We start from the raw sequence: 17,121 nt of genomic DNA, 5'->3' as shown, positions 1-17,121 counted from the left end.
CATGATCTAGGTTGTAAAGTCAGTAACAGCCCTCCTGTATCCCAGCCATTGCCTGTTAACCCTCGGTGGTGTGGTACCAACCTAAAATAGTATTGCTGCAGCAGCACTTGATTTGATAATCCCAGTTCTTAAACCAAATGCTTTCTTTAAAACAAATCGGTATTGCAGACACTGCCATAGTTTTCTGATTTACAAGAATGAGACTTTTAAGGCTAAGGAGCAAAGGAACTTGACAATTGAACTGAGGTTACATGCAATAACATGCTGCAGAGCAATCTGTTGGAAAGCAAGACCAGAGCCCTATCAACACTCCCTGAATGCTAGTTGTAGTAGGCTTAAAATGGTTGATGGATTTATAATTGTTGCTTACATTCATTACGAGGAAAAAACAATGCCCGTAAGAACTACCAAACAGCTATGATACTTTCAAAGACCACAACTGAACTTTCATATACCACCTTTCATTCTAACCGATCTACTGTAAGTTGATGTATGGAGCAGCTGAGAGCAGTTAGTGCACATTCATTTTTATTGGTATAGGTACAACTGTATGTATAGGCTGCTTGAAGAATTAAACCTATGTTTGTACAGATGTGGACAAATGCTCTATAGAAACCTCTCCACAAATAGCCATTTGCAATTCAAAAGTAGTAACTTCAGCAAATGCTTGTAATCTTTCCAGAATGGCTTCTTCTAAATGCAAAAGTGACTTGAATACACCTTTGTGAAGGTTAATAGAAAGAAAATTCAAACTTTCATGGATGAGAATTTGTATAAAGTGAACTTGGATTTCACAGAAGTGACTGTTTTCCCTCAAAATTCTTTATAATAAAAGTTATATTCATTCTGCTAAATACCAGAATTTATATTGTGTGATGAATTGTAACTCAGCAATATTACAGAAGGAACAGTACAGTGAACTCTTTAGGTTCAAAAATCCAAATACACCAAGTATATATGGATTAATATATTTGCATGGATGGAGTTAGTAGGCAAAGGAGGTAGCTGCTTGATAAATAATTCAGAATAGAGCTTTATTTCTTTGTTAACTATATTGATGGGACATATTAAATGCAGACAAATAGACAGGGCCGAACTATTCATTTTGGACAACATACTGATTTCTAGCATATCTGAGAAATTCAGTGGCTTAGGGTACGATGGATGAGAAAAGTGATTTCCTTATGAAATGAAAAAAACTCTTCCGTGTTCTTCTGAAGTATGGGCACCTAACTGGGAAATGTCCCTAAACAATCTCTTTTTAATGGTAGTGAAACGGGCAGGAAATTAATCATTCTCAGTGGACAAACTGGTTGAGACAGAGATGCAGGGAATTTTTAAGTATTAAAATTATCCTAGTATCTTGAGCAGCAGTAAGGATATTCCTAAAAGTGTACTAGGAGATAGTGCTTGGCAGAAAGCACAAAGGGGAAGATGACTCCAAAATTCAAGTGCTGTTTTTGTTACTCTAGTCTGTCTCTTGAAGCAGACTACAATGAATTTATCCAGACTGGCAGAGGGGAGAGAGGGAGCAGAAAATGTTCCCTCAAATGTTCATTGCACCTGGATAATTCAGGCTGTGGCATATTTTGTGCTGAGAAGGAAGCACGGGGCGGTTCATTATCTTGGTTTTCTGCCATCTGTGGGCATTCTTTCCAAACTTGTACACCAGCCTTCTGTCCACTCTTTCAAAAATGTCAGTTTTATAATTGTAACTGCAGGGTGGGGAAAAAAAAAAAAAAAAGAAACCTTGTAGAAAGTAGTAGTACCAGTCACAGTAGGAGGGGTCCTTCAGGTGGACTTCATGGCAGCAGCAGAGTGCAGAAGTCAGTGTCCTTTAAAGTCAGAGAGCTCCTCTTTTTCTGTTAAAGCTCTTTAAAGTCACAAGAGCAATTTAAACTCTCCCAGGCGCTTTGGAGTATGCCTTCCACTGTTTGAGAGATAAAAGAATTATAAATAAATGGGGTCTTTGGTTGGTTGTATTTTTTCCTTAAGATTACCACAGTTCAGAAGAGATCAGCAGTGTTACTGCTACAAGGGCCATTTTGTGTGTGTGTGTCATTTGGCAAACACAGTCTAAAATTCTCAGCTGAGGTAGTGAGACAGCTTTGTTGTCATCAGTAGAGTTATAACTGTACCACTTTACATTTAGTCCCATGCTATTGTTTAGAAGCGGAGACTGGGTGCTATCTCACGACTATAGGAAAAAAGATGAAGAAAATAACCAGTCACCCTAACACCACCACCACCACAGCCCCCACCCCGAGTTTTCAGGATAGTTATGAAAAATGGATGCTGAAGTAGAAGTCAGCTGAAATGAGGTGTCCTGCTTTCTGTTACCTCACCAGAGAGCACTGCTCAATTTTTCATATTTCATTCTGCCATTTTTCTTCCTCTGTCCCCACATCTTTGCTAGAGCTTCTGATTTAACAACCCCCAAAAATGCCTTGTCCCCTGTTTTCCCATTCCAGGATGCCACTGTTTTCTTCAAGAGAAAGGAGCAGAGTTCTTACAAATTTCCACAAATGAAAATTCTACAGATCTTGAACAGGAAGAAAACAGCTATTTAGAGCATGTTTTCTTACTCATGCCAAAGTACTAAGGCATAACTGTATTTACAATGCATCTTGTTAATGGGTTGTTAAGCTCACAAATCAATTCTACTTATCTCAGTTTAACGTCCAGAATTTTAGTGCATTGCCTTGCTGTAACTGGCTTCAGATTACTTGCTTCAGAAAAAAATAAATCAGGGTGATGCAAAACACCTATGATGCTAGAATCTGTTTTTTACTCCAGAAACTAGTGAATTTTACTGTCTTGCAACGTTTATGTCATTGATAGCTTCTGTTCCACTGATCATCAATGATCACCAAGGCCTTATGCTTTCAGTTATGAAGGTTTCATGGCATATTTGGAGTCTACTGCTGGCCCAATAGAGCATGAGCTAGAATTGGTAAAACAGTATTCTGGAATATATATTTTTATGACTTTATTTTCACTGGTGTCTTTCATGTCAATGAATTTGTTCAGTATTCTTTTATTGGCTGAAGGGTTTGACAAAAGGAGTAGCTCACATTGCCTAAATCCTAATGTGGAATGCAGGTAAATCTAGCCAGAAGTGCTAATACCCCAGAGCTCATTGAGAGTTACTAGATTATTAGAGCTGGTTGATAGCCAAATCTGAGTGATTACAGAATATTCTGTTTGGGCTTAGGCAGTCAGACACCTGATATTTTGCTAGATTTACCCATTTGCCTCCTCAGTGGATAAATAGCAAGCTCAGCTGTGTTTAGGATGAATAGGATCTGTATTGCTGACTGCATGTTAGTCCACCACCACCTCCTGCAAAAATTTAAAGTATTCTCGTGGAAATGAACCTGTACTTCTGCCCTTTTGAAATCTGTGGCCAAAAGAACAGCTTTGTTCTGCTCAGTGGCTGGCTTGCAGCCTCAGTGAATATACAAAGGCTCCTGGGATCCTGCTTCCCTTCAAAATACCAATTCAGAAATGTTGGGATCTCTGCTAATCTTTACTTCTCTGCATACTCCAGGTATTTCAGGAAAAGCATTAGACAAAAATTGCCTGGATTTTTTTCATTTTTACAAATGGCTTGAACTGCTCTATACTGCTAATCTTTGAAAAGTATGTTTCCTATTGAATGGAGCTCATTATGTACAAACAAGTTTACTTACAGTTCTTGTTGGCTGGCTTAGTTTCTTCTGCTTGAGTAAAAAAGGAAATGCCTAAAAGGGAAAAAGATAACTCAGTGTTCAGTACTTTTCTTCATAATTTCTGAACTGAAATTGAGAGCCAAGTCCTGGCCTTTTGCATCATTGCTAGTGAATATAGCTCAGCATAGGCATTGTAGAAAATGCAGACTGTACAAGTATGAATTGATTTTTCAATTTATCTGCTGCAAAAATGATTTCATGTGTACTGTTTCCTTTCTCTCTGGTCCCTTTGCACTTGGTTTCTGCTGCCATTTGTATCATAGCTTCTCACCATTTCTTTACGCTTGTATTAGTCCTTTCTCATTCAGCCCCTTGTCCCTTTAAAACTACTCCTGCCGTTTTCCCTCCCTCCTCCTCTTAACTAAAAATAATCTCTGTTTGAACTCAGATTTTCACAGGGCTGGACCTTGTCTGTATTAGTAGGACAGTGTCACCATTTAAAGGAGTCATTACATTTACAACTCATAAATAAATGCATCGCACATACAAATCTGCATTCAAGGAACTTAATTCATGTTGTAAGTCCAGCATGCAAAATTGGAAAAAGCTAGAATTAAGTCTGCTTGTGTGGCCATAGTTTGGTCCATCACTTAAGTATGTTGTGGCAAACTCTTACAGTTTTGGACCATATACTGCCTTTCCTCACAGGCCTTGTGCAATTCGTTATAGGTGAATATGCATGATCTGTTGTATTTCAGTTACTGTCAAGTGTTCAGTCTGTGAACTGACTAGAAAAAGTTAATTTTCTTAATAAACTTTTCTTCCCATCTCTGTATTCTTTAATTCCCTTAATAATATCTTTGTCTTCTGCATTCGATAATTTTCTTCTGAATGGCCTGTCTGACATGATACATGAACACTGGGTGGAAGACAGAGATGGTTGTCAGTCCCACAGGAGAGCTGTGCCATCCTAAAACAGAGTTGTTTTGTTCTTCTGGCAGCCTCTAAGTCTTGCTGATCTCTACCAGTCTTACACATCTATTGACAACAGTCTCAATCACTGCACAACCCTATAACAATTTGAAAAGGCATATACATATTTTCTTATGCACTGCCTTGTCGCTGGTCTTCCCAGTCTCTCAGTGCTCCTGTTCCTTTCAGCTTCAGCCTGCCCCATCATGTTTGCCATGTACCTAGATCACCCTGCAATGCTGCCTTCTCCCTTTCTGGTCCCTGTGTGTCACTGGCCGCTCTGCCCACTGGGCAGCTGAGAGGTAGGTAATGGACCAGTAAGGGACGGTTAAATTCTTAACATGTTGTGACACAGCAGCTGCTCACCATCAGGAGCCACTGGCAGTGTCACTCCCATGGGACCCTCAGGACTTGCATGCCTAAGCCCTTCATCGTTTTCCAGCAGCCCTATGGCTCCAGTTTGGTGAAATACTCCTCTAAGCCAGGGAAGGGTTAAGCTATTGAGGGCTTCAAGCAACTAAAATGCTCCTCAGTTTCTCATTGCTAGGGCATGGGAAATTAACTTCTGAATTTCCCTGCTTAGTGGAAACTCTTTTGTTCATACCATAACAAAGGACACCGGTAGAATTACCCTATCTTGGTATAGACGCTATTTAATCTTTGGGAACTAGTGAATATAGAGAAAGGGTATCTGCAACACAGATTTAACTTCTATTTCACTTAAAAAAACCTGTCAATAACTTAGTTTTTGAACCTAGATTAATGTAAGCAGTAACAAATCTTCCAAGACAAGGTGAAAATAGTAAATTACAAGTGTTTCCATTGAAGAGCATCATGAAAAATGCTACTAATGAGGTGGATTATCAGTGCATACTGCACTGATAATAACCCCATCAAAAAAAAATTTGCCTACTTTTTAAGAAGCAGAGCAACCTTCACTATTTTGAATTACAAGAATTACAATATTTATATGTCTTTCTGTATCCAGGATGTAAACCTCCTTCAGATTTTATGCTGGCTGACTAGTTTCAGTAGAAAGACCAAGGACAGACCAGTGCTGGGGTCTCTTTGGAGATCTGACTGGCTTACAGAGACGAGCCTGGTCTGCGTGTAATTGTGAGGTCCAAAGTTGCATTGGGCTTTTCTTCTGCCTGACATATTTCTGTGTACTCCTCATATCTAAATGGCCTCTATGGTTTGCCTTTCTTCAGTACTTGAGGTGTGTATCCCATATTTTCTGTTATCATGAAACACACAAAAATGCAATGCCTTTTATTTTGTGTTTGATATCTGGAACACTAACTGTGCATCCTGATGTTCTGTGAGATGAAATACTAGTATCTGCCTTAAATGCCTGCAGCATCTAGGAGCTCTTCCTGAGTCATGTTGCACAGCTGTAAGCTCTTGATATTAAAGTGGGGAAAGGAAATGCAGTTGGCATCTAGTTTGCACTGCTCACAGCAAAACTTCAACCATTCACAGATGTTGTGCTTACTCCGGTATTCTGGGTGGATGGATGTCCAAAAAGAATAAGAATCTGCCAACATATTTGATAAGGAAGAGGAACATGGCAATGTAAAAGTCATAGTGTGCTTCATTTTAATAAGTGTATTTCAAACAAAACTAATCCCTCTTCCTCCTTCGGTGACAACTGCAGTCTTCCTTCCTTATTCCTCTAGAACACATCAAGCCCTGCCTTTTGCATTTTTCTGTCTCCTGTTGTCACAGCCTTTTGTATTTCAAATATTCATACTGATTGTGTGAGACATTTCAAGAGAAAGTGCTTACGTGTGAAAAAAAAAAAGAAAGAAAATGCCCCTCTTAAAATGGCAATTCAAAGCAATTAAAAAAGATTAGAGTACAGAATTTGTGAGAACTCTGCAATAAAAAGGAGTGATGCATTCCTAGACTGAAATAACTTCGGGTCTTAGATGTGAAAGTACTCTCATTCAAAGACACCGAGCTACACTCTGTGGCGGATGGGTAAATACCATCTATTTATTATTATTTTCTTTACAATTCCAGCAAGTTCTTTCATCTAAAATAATCTTGTTAATGTTGTTGTAGAGAATATAGTGGGTTTTTTAGATCAGAAACTGAAAAATATGTTACTGTTGACACACTTACCACTGGAGAAGCATTTAACAGATAAAAGGAAGAGTGAAAGAGCTTCCAAGTAAACCTGCCAGGCTATTGTAACCTAAAACTACTTTGCCAGTTAAATGCCCAATTTTTTAACAGGCTTCTCTTCTCAGCAATGCAGTTACCAGCAGAATCTGTAGAAATATATATCTGTATTTGCAATAAACATTTTTTTCCCTACAATAGCATATTTTATAACTATTATAACTATTATAACTAAATAACTATTACTGATATGAAATGTAGTCCTGCTATGATAAACCTGTTTGCTGCAGCTAACAAGCATAATTTGTGAATCACACACTTTTTCTTTAGAATCAAACACAGGCTTCTATTACTGAAGCTGATTGGGTTTGTATTGATGGGTGCACTCTTCAAAAAGCTCTGCTTTTTCTTTCTCTGTCCCAGACAGCTACATGCATGGGAAGGTCTAATCTTGCAGTCTTCTGTTGGATGTCTGTGCATATGCAGATGGCTTTTCTGGGTGATTGGAAGAATTCTAAGTAATGGCAAGGATACGTCCTTTCTGTATCCGTTCAGATAACGCTTAGGGAAAATAGAATTCAAGTCTACATCTTGGAATCATTATTTCATTCATTACTCAAGTTACTTGTATTATGTTAAACTTTTTAAGGTTAACTAGTAATTTCTCTCAGGTGCGATTCTTAGGCAGTTATAGGTATCCCAGCCTTGACACATTATTGCTTTAGGAGCTTTAAAGATTTTAAACTGGAATATGTTATCTGTAATACTTAGCATATCACTGGAGTGGCACAGTTACAGAACAGTAAATAGCGACAGAAAGGCAATCAAACATATGAATGAGAGTAGTGTAAAGAAATCATAAAAGGTTTAGTTTATTTTCACGTTTTACAACATCTTGCACTTATATTTCACAGTTTCTTAGTCCAGTCATCCATTATCTATTATTTCATTTTCAAATGAATCCTGAATATTTGATTTTAGGCATTGCTTATATAAAATTGTTATTCAAAATGGGTTATGCTAACACTGCAAGCCAAGTGAATTGTGTCTGTTATTTGTCTAGACAGCCAGTTCAGGGTGCAAAATGACGCAAATAGGCTGCATGAGTTTCCGTAGTAAAATTAACCCAAAGGGTTCAAAATTTGTGACAGGATCACTGAAATGTGGACCTTGCATCCTACATGGCTTCGTGTAAAGTAGTTAATACTTCTAATTATAAGTCATAAAAGTTTACAGAGGAATTTGTGGTTGCTTTCATGAATCTTTCCCATGCTATAAATATCTTCATATGTATGCACATACAGAATTAATGTCATACTGAATACTGTGTTTTAAACTCTGAGATGTTACTGTGAGATCCTAGCAAAGTGAAGAGGTGAGCAGAAGTACTGGGTCTGACTTTTGGGACCCATAGCTTGAGGATATTTCAATCTCAGATTTTATTTACTTCCTTATTTAAAAGGAAAATCAGATGAGTTTGACATTGGATCGGCTTTCTGAGCCCTGCAGACTGCACGCACCTGGCTATTTCAGAGTCTGAAGGCTTCCTTCAGGAAGAATGGGAGTGCTGGGAGCACCAGGCTCACAAGGCTTCTGCCAGGAAAAAAAAAATCTTTAAAATTAGGCTTGAGCTCTACAGGAATCCCAACTTCAGAGGCTGCTCAAGAAAAGCAGAAAGCTGAACCGATCCCTTTGTGAACCAGGCTTTTTCTTATTTTTTAATCCTCTGCCAACAGCCTTCAGCCACCCTTTGGAAAACTGGAGCATCACCATCCTCAGCTAGACTGGCAGAGGGGCCTCCCTGTGGGGCTGGGTGTGATTTAGCCCTGTGTTACTGCAGCAAGCCAGCCCAGACCCTTTCATGTATCTGTGTGCAATACATAGCCGAGTGCAAAGGTCATAGCTTTGTTTTTCTATCTACAAGACTGTTGGATTGCTCTTTATTTTTTTTTCTATCTTAAGGCAACATGAAAGAAAAGCAGTACTATTTATTACACCATTTCATAAGTACAGTGAACAATCTTGAAATATTTTGGCCATTGGCCTTGAAACTTTGACTTGATTGTGATAAATATCAGCTTTGCTGACAATTATTTGTAGTGTCATATAAATGGTACAGCATGTTTCTTTCATGGAACAGCACTCATCTGGTCCAGCTTCCTTGTTTGCTTTGGCTTTGAAAAGGCTAATTTTTTTGTGGGTTTAGGGTTTTTTTTAGAGTATTTCAGGTCCCCCTGAAGCACTGTTGTGTATGGTGAGCATCTAAAAGGTGCTGACACCAAAATTTCGCCTTTGTGTGTGTTCACAATTTTTATTTCTCATATCAGAGTTAAGCATTTAGGGAGCTTTCCCATCTTCTAAATGATGGACGTGCCCAAGGTATTATGCCACTGTGGAAGAAAAGATCTGCCAAAGACAAAGGCTCTATGGAAGATTCAGGTTTTCTTTTAAAGAAAAAGAAAGGGGCAGGTAGAATTTCGTATCACCATACAAAAATATAAGGGTAAAAGCTATGCAGTAAGATAAGGTGGGGGCAGGTAGATACCCCAGTGGCAGGAACATGCCAGAATTGTGCCTAAAACTACAGCCTGAAGGCGGCGGAGGAGGACGACAGCTGGAAGGATGATGGTGGGTAGCTGAGAGCAGAGAAGAAAGCACAGTATTCTGACCTTGCCCTTTCCACCATTTTAAGGTGATTTCCACTGCTTGTTCAACTACATAGATGACCTTATTGTACTTCCCCTTGAGCCTGGGTGTTTAAACCCTTTTGTGCTGGGTAGTGTCCAGCCCTCAGGGAATGGCATTTGTTGACATTATCTTCCCAGACTGCACAGGTTGTTTCAATCAGTAGACTTGATTCATGTCCCCTAGCTAAGGTGACACTGCTGAAATAAGTCTCCTGCCTTGCGGGGGACGTGGTTTTTATCAGTGGTGACAAGCAAAGCTATGGAAGGCAGTAAGTATCAAGTAGGTTCAGGAATGCAGGCCAAATAAAAGGCAGCTGTCCAGAACTTCCTGGGATGCACTGATTTCTGCATGGCATGTGCAGGCAAGCTAATACGGTATGTGTGCTTACAGTGGGGGAATACTGCTATCAGCCATACCAAAACTGGAGGATCTGTTTATTTGTAGCCCAGGTTTAATATAGGGGAGGCAGATCATTCCTGTATAATTAGGCCCACATTTTTGTCAGCTGGAAAAGATATATTTCATTTAGGCATAATGTTTTAATTTTTGGAGCTAGAATTTTTGTGTATTTTCTGTACTGCTTTTCCTTTTTCACCCACTGCTGGAAAACAAAGAGAAGAAATTAAACTGACACAATATTTTTTGTGTCACAGATTGTAACTTCCTCCACTTTGTATGTAAAAAAAAAAAAAAAGATGCCCCCAAATATAAATCCTGATATATTCTGATTGCCAGAAAATAAAAACATTAAAATGAGCAATGTGGGAACTGTAAAGGGAAACCCCATAGGAGCATAGGCATGGTGCACTGTTCCAGGCTGAAGTCTGATTGGATTTGCTGGAACAATTGCACATTTTTTGAAAAAATATTGTAGAAAATTACTTTGGCCTTATACATAAAAATACTAGTGCTCTTTCTAGCACAAGAGCTGAGCCCAGTGATAGCCTGTAAATCAGTGGTCTTAATCTGTTTCTTTCTAGGCAGGCTTGCCATCCCTTTTTCATTTGTTGAACCTTGAGCTTCTACTTTGTTTCTAGGAAGTACAAAACTGGTTTTTCAAAAGCTATAGCCATCACAACCCTTGAGCCTATTACTGTCACCAGGAGAAGGTGTAGGTTGAATGTTACTATGTTGATTTACATTATTCTCTGGCTTCAGAGCAAAGTACTTTTCTGTTCAAGGGTTGCTTGTGCAATGCTAGTGGCACTGCAGTAGTGGTTTTATTTGTGTGTGCTAGAAATATTAAATGTACTCCTTGGCTACTGTGGAAAGGATGGTAAGACAACTCACTGACTGGTTTAAATTTGATTCAGGAGAGAAATTACTGTAATTGTGAAGGACTCCTGGAATACCTAAAATAATCAAAAATTGAGCAATAGAAAACATGTGGAGGACCATGTTTAGTCCTCCAATAGAAAACATTGTCGAGCTACTACCCTGGTCAGAAAAGGCTAATTATTTCCTCAGCTTGGCTTTGCTTTGCAAGAGGCAGTATGACCTGATTGTGGCCCAGAGATGTGAATCTTAAGAACTGAGGGGGCTTTGCACTTAGTTACAACTGGTGTTCGATAACAAAGTTGCTGGGGTATAGATGCTGAACCACGGGTCACCTGGATGAATTCAGGGCTGCACAGGTGTGGGGTTACAGACTTTATACTGTTAATAAGTAACAGACTGCAGTAAAGCTAGAAATTGTCAAAATGCCTCAAACAGGCTGCTTTGGCAAATGCTGATCTGCTGATATCAGAAATTCTTTTGGGACTATTTCAATTTCACTGTTGTGGGTTTTGTGCTTGTGGGTTGGTTTTTTTGTTTGTTTAAAAAAGTGGAAGAAAATTTAATAACCGGAAAATCTATAACAAAAATTAAGGCAAAAGAAGAATTATCTGACTGATCCAAGATTAAGTTTAAATTGAATCACATCAGATATTTAAAAATGCGTATTTAAATTCTAAAACAGAATACTTGTGTGATTTCACATGGAATTTAGAATTGTGTTCTAAGTTGGAATGAAAACTAATATGGAAACAATATGAGTTTTTTAGCAATAAAAATTCAGTTCCTGCAGAGCTTTAAATACAGCCATTTAGTTGAAAGAAGAGATTTGTATTCTGCTTTGTATGTCAAACTTGGCTATACAGAAACAAAACAGTACATCGTCAGTGATCATGGGTTAGTACCATCAGAAGCCATGTAGAAGTTTCTATTTCTTATTATTCAAACTGTGCCTTGGCAGGAATGGTCTTTTCTGTAAGATCAACAGTGTTTGCATGTAAAAGGACAAAAATAGCTTTGGAAGAGAAAAAATGTTGCAGAAACCCATATTTTGCTTAAACATGATAGATGTTGTCTACCTGGACCTTAGTAAAGCATTTGTCACCATCTCCCACAGCTTTCCCTGGAGACACTGGCTGCTCACGGCTTGGGCGGGTGCACTCTGCGCTGGGTTAAAAGCTGCTGGACGGCCGGGCCCAAGGAGTGGTGGTGGATGGAGTTACACCCAGCTGGTGCCCGGTCACAAGTGGTGTTCCCCAGGGCTCAGTGCTGGGGCCAGCTCTGTTTAGTATCTTTATCGACGATCTGGACGAGGGGATCGAGTGCACCCTCAGCCAGTTTGCAGGCGACACCGAGCTGGGGGGAGTGTTGACCTGCTGGAGGGCAGGCAGGCTCTGCAGGGGCATCCGGGCAGGCTGGACCCGTGGGCCGAGGCCAGTTGTACCAGGTTCAACAAGGCTCAGTGCCGGGTCCCGCACGTGGGTCACAGCAGCCCCACACAGCGCTACGGGCTGGGGGCAGAGCAGCTGGAAAGTGCCTGGGGGAAAAGGGCCTGGGGGTGCTGGCTGACGGCCGGCTGAACGTGGGCCAGCAGTGTGCCCAGGTGGCCGAGAACCCAACAGCATCCTGGCTTGTGTCCAAAGCAGTGTGGCCAGCAGGACTAGGGAGTGATTGTCCCCCTGTGCTGGGCACTGGTGGGGCTGCACCTCAAACACTGTGTTGAGTTTTGGGCCCCTCACTGCAAGAGGGACATTGAGGTGCTGGAGCGTGTCCAGAGAAGGGCAACGGAGCTGGTGAAGGGTCTGGAGCACAAGCCTTGTGAGGAGCAGCTGAGGGAACTGGGGTTGTTAGTCTGGAGAAGAGAAGACTCAAGGGGGACCTTATCACTCTCTGCAGCTCCCTGACAGTGGGCCGTAGGCAGATGGGGGCAGGTCTCTTCTCCCAAATAACTAGTGACAGGACAAGAGGAAACAGCCTTAAGTTACACCAGGGGAGGTTTAGATTGGATATTAGGAAAACATTTCTTCCCTGAAATGTTAGTCAAGCATTGAAACAGGCTGCTCAGGGAGGTGGTGGAATCACCATCCCTGGAAGTGTTTAAAAAATGTGTAAATGCAGTGCTTGGCAACATGATTTAGTGATGGACTTGACAGTCCTGGATTAATGGTTGGACTTGATGATAGCAAAGGTCTTTTCCAACCTAAATGATTCTATGAGTGGCTTGTGCTAATTTTCCTTTCAGAGCCTGTTGAATCATTCAGCCTGAGTGCAGAGAAGAATATTAGGACTGTTTAGAAGGGGGAAGATTTCTAACAAGTAATACTTAAGCTTCTGAACAGCAACCTGGCCTGAAACCAGGACATTTGGAATTCCTTCAGAGTTGGGATCTCCACATGGGATGTGTGGCCTGGTAAAGCGTAGCATTTCCATATGCACAGTTAGAGGATTGCGTGCTTGATGTTGGCAAATTCTGCCAAGTGGAGAACTGTTGTGTTGTTATGGATGCATTTCTACAGCTGTACCGTTCTCTGGTGGCTTTCTGCAGCTCTAGTTTCATTTATATGGTCACTGCTAGGCATTACAAAGTTGCAAAGCATTTGAGCAACTGTAAGTCTCCCAAATTTACACTTCTGTTACGTAGCTGAAGTGCTGTATTTGGGAATATTTTCAGTGATAAATGCTGCATTTCAATCAGATGGGGTGAACAAAAGTAATCAAGAATCTGAGGTCATAGTTGTCCTGCCCCTTTTAATGAACCATGCTGTCCTTTGGAAGTTTCTGCTTGCATTAGCTGTAGCATTTTTTCAGATGAAGGGGAAAGCATCAGATCAACACAAGGCATAACAGAACTAAAGCTGTTACTTCTTACTACTCTTCCTGTGCACTTTTATGTTGCATGGCTGGTGATATGCCTGAAAAGGTCAGTAAGACGAGGAAATAGAATGCATATAATAGAAGGCTTAGGAGCAGTTTCGGAATCCATAGCCTGTTTGTTGCATGAATAGTCTTGAATGAATTAAATTCAGATCACTCCTGAGTTTTGAACATTGTACTTTTTTTTCTATTGGTGTCTATCTACATACCTTTTTGATGATCACAGGCAGTATAGTAATATTTGGTTGTCCCAAATAACCCTGTCAAAGACATCAGGGGCTCACAAACCATTTTGTTTGACAGAGACATGCTCTCAGTTACTGACTCTAGCATCATCTTAAAATATTAACACATCAGTTGAAGATCAAATGATAGTACTAAGGACCAAAGTCATAACACTTCAGGCATTATCCCCTTACTGTGTATGTACAGATCTATGAGGGACCATTGCCCACCATTGCCTAAACCTCAGCAGAAGCTAATGATGGTCTTCTGAAACTACAGTGAAGGAATCAAGAAATTCAGAAACAATGTGGGTGATGAATATAGAATAGGTAGATTTACAGTAAAAATGTTTGTAATGATACATTCATAGGAATTTGAGAATGCAATTTATGTATGTAAAAATGAATGAGGTATAAGCCATAAAATAATTAGAAACATGTGCATGAGATTGTGGTTTAATGACATCATTGGTTAAAAATCTTTTGCAAGTCCCCATAGAAATGTATGAGAAAACATCATTCGGGCCATAAGGATACTGACTTTGTAGGACACTGCCACAGATGTCAGCCAGTCCAGAGTGTGGGAAGATTAACAAAGTCTGAGAAAAAAATGTGTTCTCAAAAGAGAGTAGAAGTTGAGATATTATGCAGAAAATTGGTTGTACCTTCAGGGAAGAAGGTTCTTGCACCAAAACTGAGATGACTGAAGAATAAAATAGCAGAGAACTAATGTTTCTTTCACTGAAACAAACGAGTGGCCAAGGAAAATATGAACTAAAGTAGTAGGTACAGAAGAAGATAATTTTTGCCCTTCCCTTTCATTTATACATGTATCATATACATATGCATGCATGGATTCATCTGTTCTTTATGACTAAGACTCATAATGCCTGAGTCCCTACACCTGCCGTATGAGATTTAGTAGAAATGGTGATGGCTTAAAAGACTTGAAGGAAGGAATTATGGTTCTTTATGTTCTATTTCATGTCTGCTTTCCTGTTCGAGATAGACTGGAAATGTTCCATGGACTAACTGCTGTGAACGCACAAATGGACCTGATTGTGGCTCTTGACTTTCAGACATTGCACAAAACTGCTCGAACTAGTTTTGGCTCTTTTCTTCAGACGTAAGCTGCTTCTGCCTTTCATAACTATTTTTAGCAAAAGACATCTGAGATGGTTAGAAGGGTAATATGATCTTAAAGATCAACGTGTAGTCAAAATTTTTCCATAAAGCTGTGTATACTGAGGAGATGTGAAGGATTCAGAAGTTTTCATGGATAGGTTGCAGAACTGAAAGAAAACTCTGATCTCAGTCTAAATAAAGAATTGGTGAGATATGGAGCATGGAAACATTTGGAAGGCTCCTGAAATCCTTTGATATGCTGAAATTCATATGTAGGGCAAGGTAATAGTTCACGAACATCACATATATATGTGTAATTGTGCTTTTGGATGTATACCGTATATTCAGTGAGCAATACAGAATTTTACAGAATTCATACAAAGTGATCCATGCGAATCCAGTGGTCCTGTCTGAAATATAAGAGGATTACCAGAATTTAAGATTGTGATGGTTCCAGTCTGATTTTTTTATTTCTGAGTGCCCCACAGAGAGAAAGGTTCCCAGTGTCATATCCATGTAGAAAGTCAAAACAGTGACATTTTTATCAGTTCTGAGTTATTGCATAATGTAATCCAAATCAAAATAAGTACAAAATGCACTTATTTAGTTTTTTGTGCAATTGCTTTAATGCTTAATTCCTACTTTAATAAGATGATATTGGCTTACTATGTACAGAATTCTGAAGTTCACAGGGCCAGGTAGAAAGAGATCAACCACTTCTTACTACAATGCAAGTGTGTTGACCCAAGTGTCTTTGAAAAACAACAAAGTAGAGACCTACTCATGTTTACCATCTAGGTAAAAGAAAATAATTGTTTACCCAAAGGAAAAATTATTTTGGCCCTCTTGAAATCAATGGGAATTCTTCAACAGAATTTCACTGCTCATTAATCACCAAGGGGTGGCAGGACAGAGACATGCAGAGGAGCTGGATAGAAAGTCACCGAAGTACAGGTTGAACTGAGTCGTTGACAACCCAGATCTGTAGTGACAGGACATTGCCAGAGAGGTACCTACATCTGTGCAGTAAATGATGCCAGTTAACAATTCTGAAAAAGGTGGAGACCTTCAGGACATGTGTTGTGACCACGATCTTCCCACCTGTACCCTCTGCAGCCAGCATGCTCCTGTTCCTGTAACAGTCACCCCCACAGGGCTACGAGCTGCATGTTGTGAGTATACCCTGGTACTGACTCAGTGGTCAGAAATAAACTGAAAGCGAAATTGCCATTCTGGAGAGAACAGAATATCTCTGCATATCATTGGAGAGACATGTTTTAAGAATGATTGCAAAGATAATCTGTTCAGAGTGTCTCCCCCACTCTCTATATCTGCCTCCCCATATGTAAGATTTCCCACAGATAAATGCCTAGAATGAAATCCCAGTCCTACTCAAGACAGAATTTTCCCATCAAATTCATCAAGGATAGAATTTCACAGTTTATTTGTACTGGCTGTCAGCAGAAATAATTTCTATCTGAGAGTTTCACAAGTTTAAGAGTTACTTCTTACTAGAAATGGAAATTAAAAAGGGTGAGAGGAAGGTGAGTTCACATTTTCTTTACAGTTTCTCTGTTGACATTTTTAGGCTAGTGCTTTTAGTGAAAAAAGAAAAAAAATGGAAATACTCACGGCTTAGATAAAACAATGTTATGCAAGATTATAATCCTTCCTCCATCAGGGTAAGATTTAGCTAGAAAGGTAAGAAGCTGTTATATTAATATTTGCACCGCTGCTATCCAAATGGTAATGGCAGATTAGCAGATTTAGCACCTTGCTTGTGAATTTCATAATGTTTTTTCAAATGTGGAAAGTAGATTTGCTCAAGGTGAAATGATACCTGGGCAGATGAATGAACTGTTACAAGCAAAGAGGCGTGTGAAATAAAGCCAAACCAAAACCATTGGTTATGAAAAAATTCAGAACTAGGCTCATGCTTGGTTTTGTAGTTTATTGTGAGGGAAACTTATTTCTCCAAGCTGGGAAACTAACTTAGTGATGTGGAATGGCAGCCTCAGCCCCTGCTGAGGACTAGACGTGGGCTCACAGGCGTGAGGCAAAGCTGCCGGCTTCAAATCCTACCAACAGGCTTGACCACATTGAGACAGGCAGCAAAAGCCATTTGGGAAGTAAAAATCCTGTTTTATCCCTACTGCTGCTCCCAT

At 39.8% G+C, this 17,121-nt stretch overlaps 1 protein-coding gene across 1 annotated transcript; it reads right to left on the bottom strand.

The window, feature by feature from the left end:
- Positions 1 to 1,493: 1,493 nt before the first annotated feature.
- On the bottom strand, positions 1,494 to 13,943 carry LOC102059585 (ETS-related transcription factor Elf-5). The gene is given in 7 exon segments (XM_027807966.2): positions 1,494 to 1,715; positions 2,346 to 2,437; positions 2,439 to 2,534; positions 2,989 to 3,044; positions 3,693 to 3,743; positions 5,947 to 6,180; positions 13,817 to 13,943. Coding segments are annotated over 7 exon segments (825 nt in total). The 3' UTR covers positions 1,494 to 1,546.
- Between the last annotated feature and the right edge of the window lie 3,178 nt (positions 13,944 to 17,121).

Source organism: Falco cherrug, chromosome 7 (genome assembly GCF_023634085.1).
Source record: "Falco cherrug isolate bFalChe1 chromosome 7, bFalChe1.pri, whole genome shotgun sequence".
Lineage (NCBI taxonomy): Eukaryota > Metazoa > Chordata > Aves > Falconiformes > Falconidae > Falco > Falco cherrug.
The sequence above is the reverse complement of the archived record's forward strand: the minus strand, read 5'-3'. Positions and strand labels throughout refer to the sequence as shown.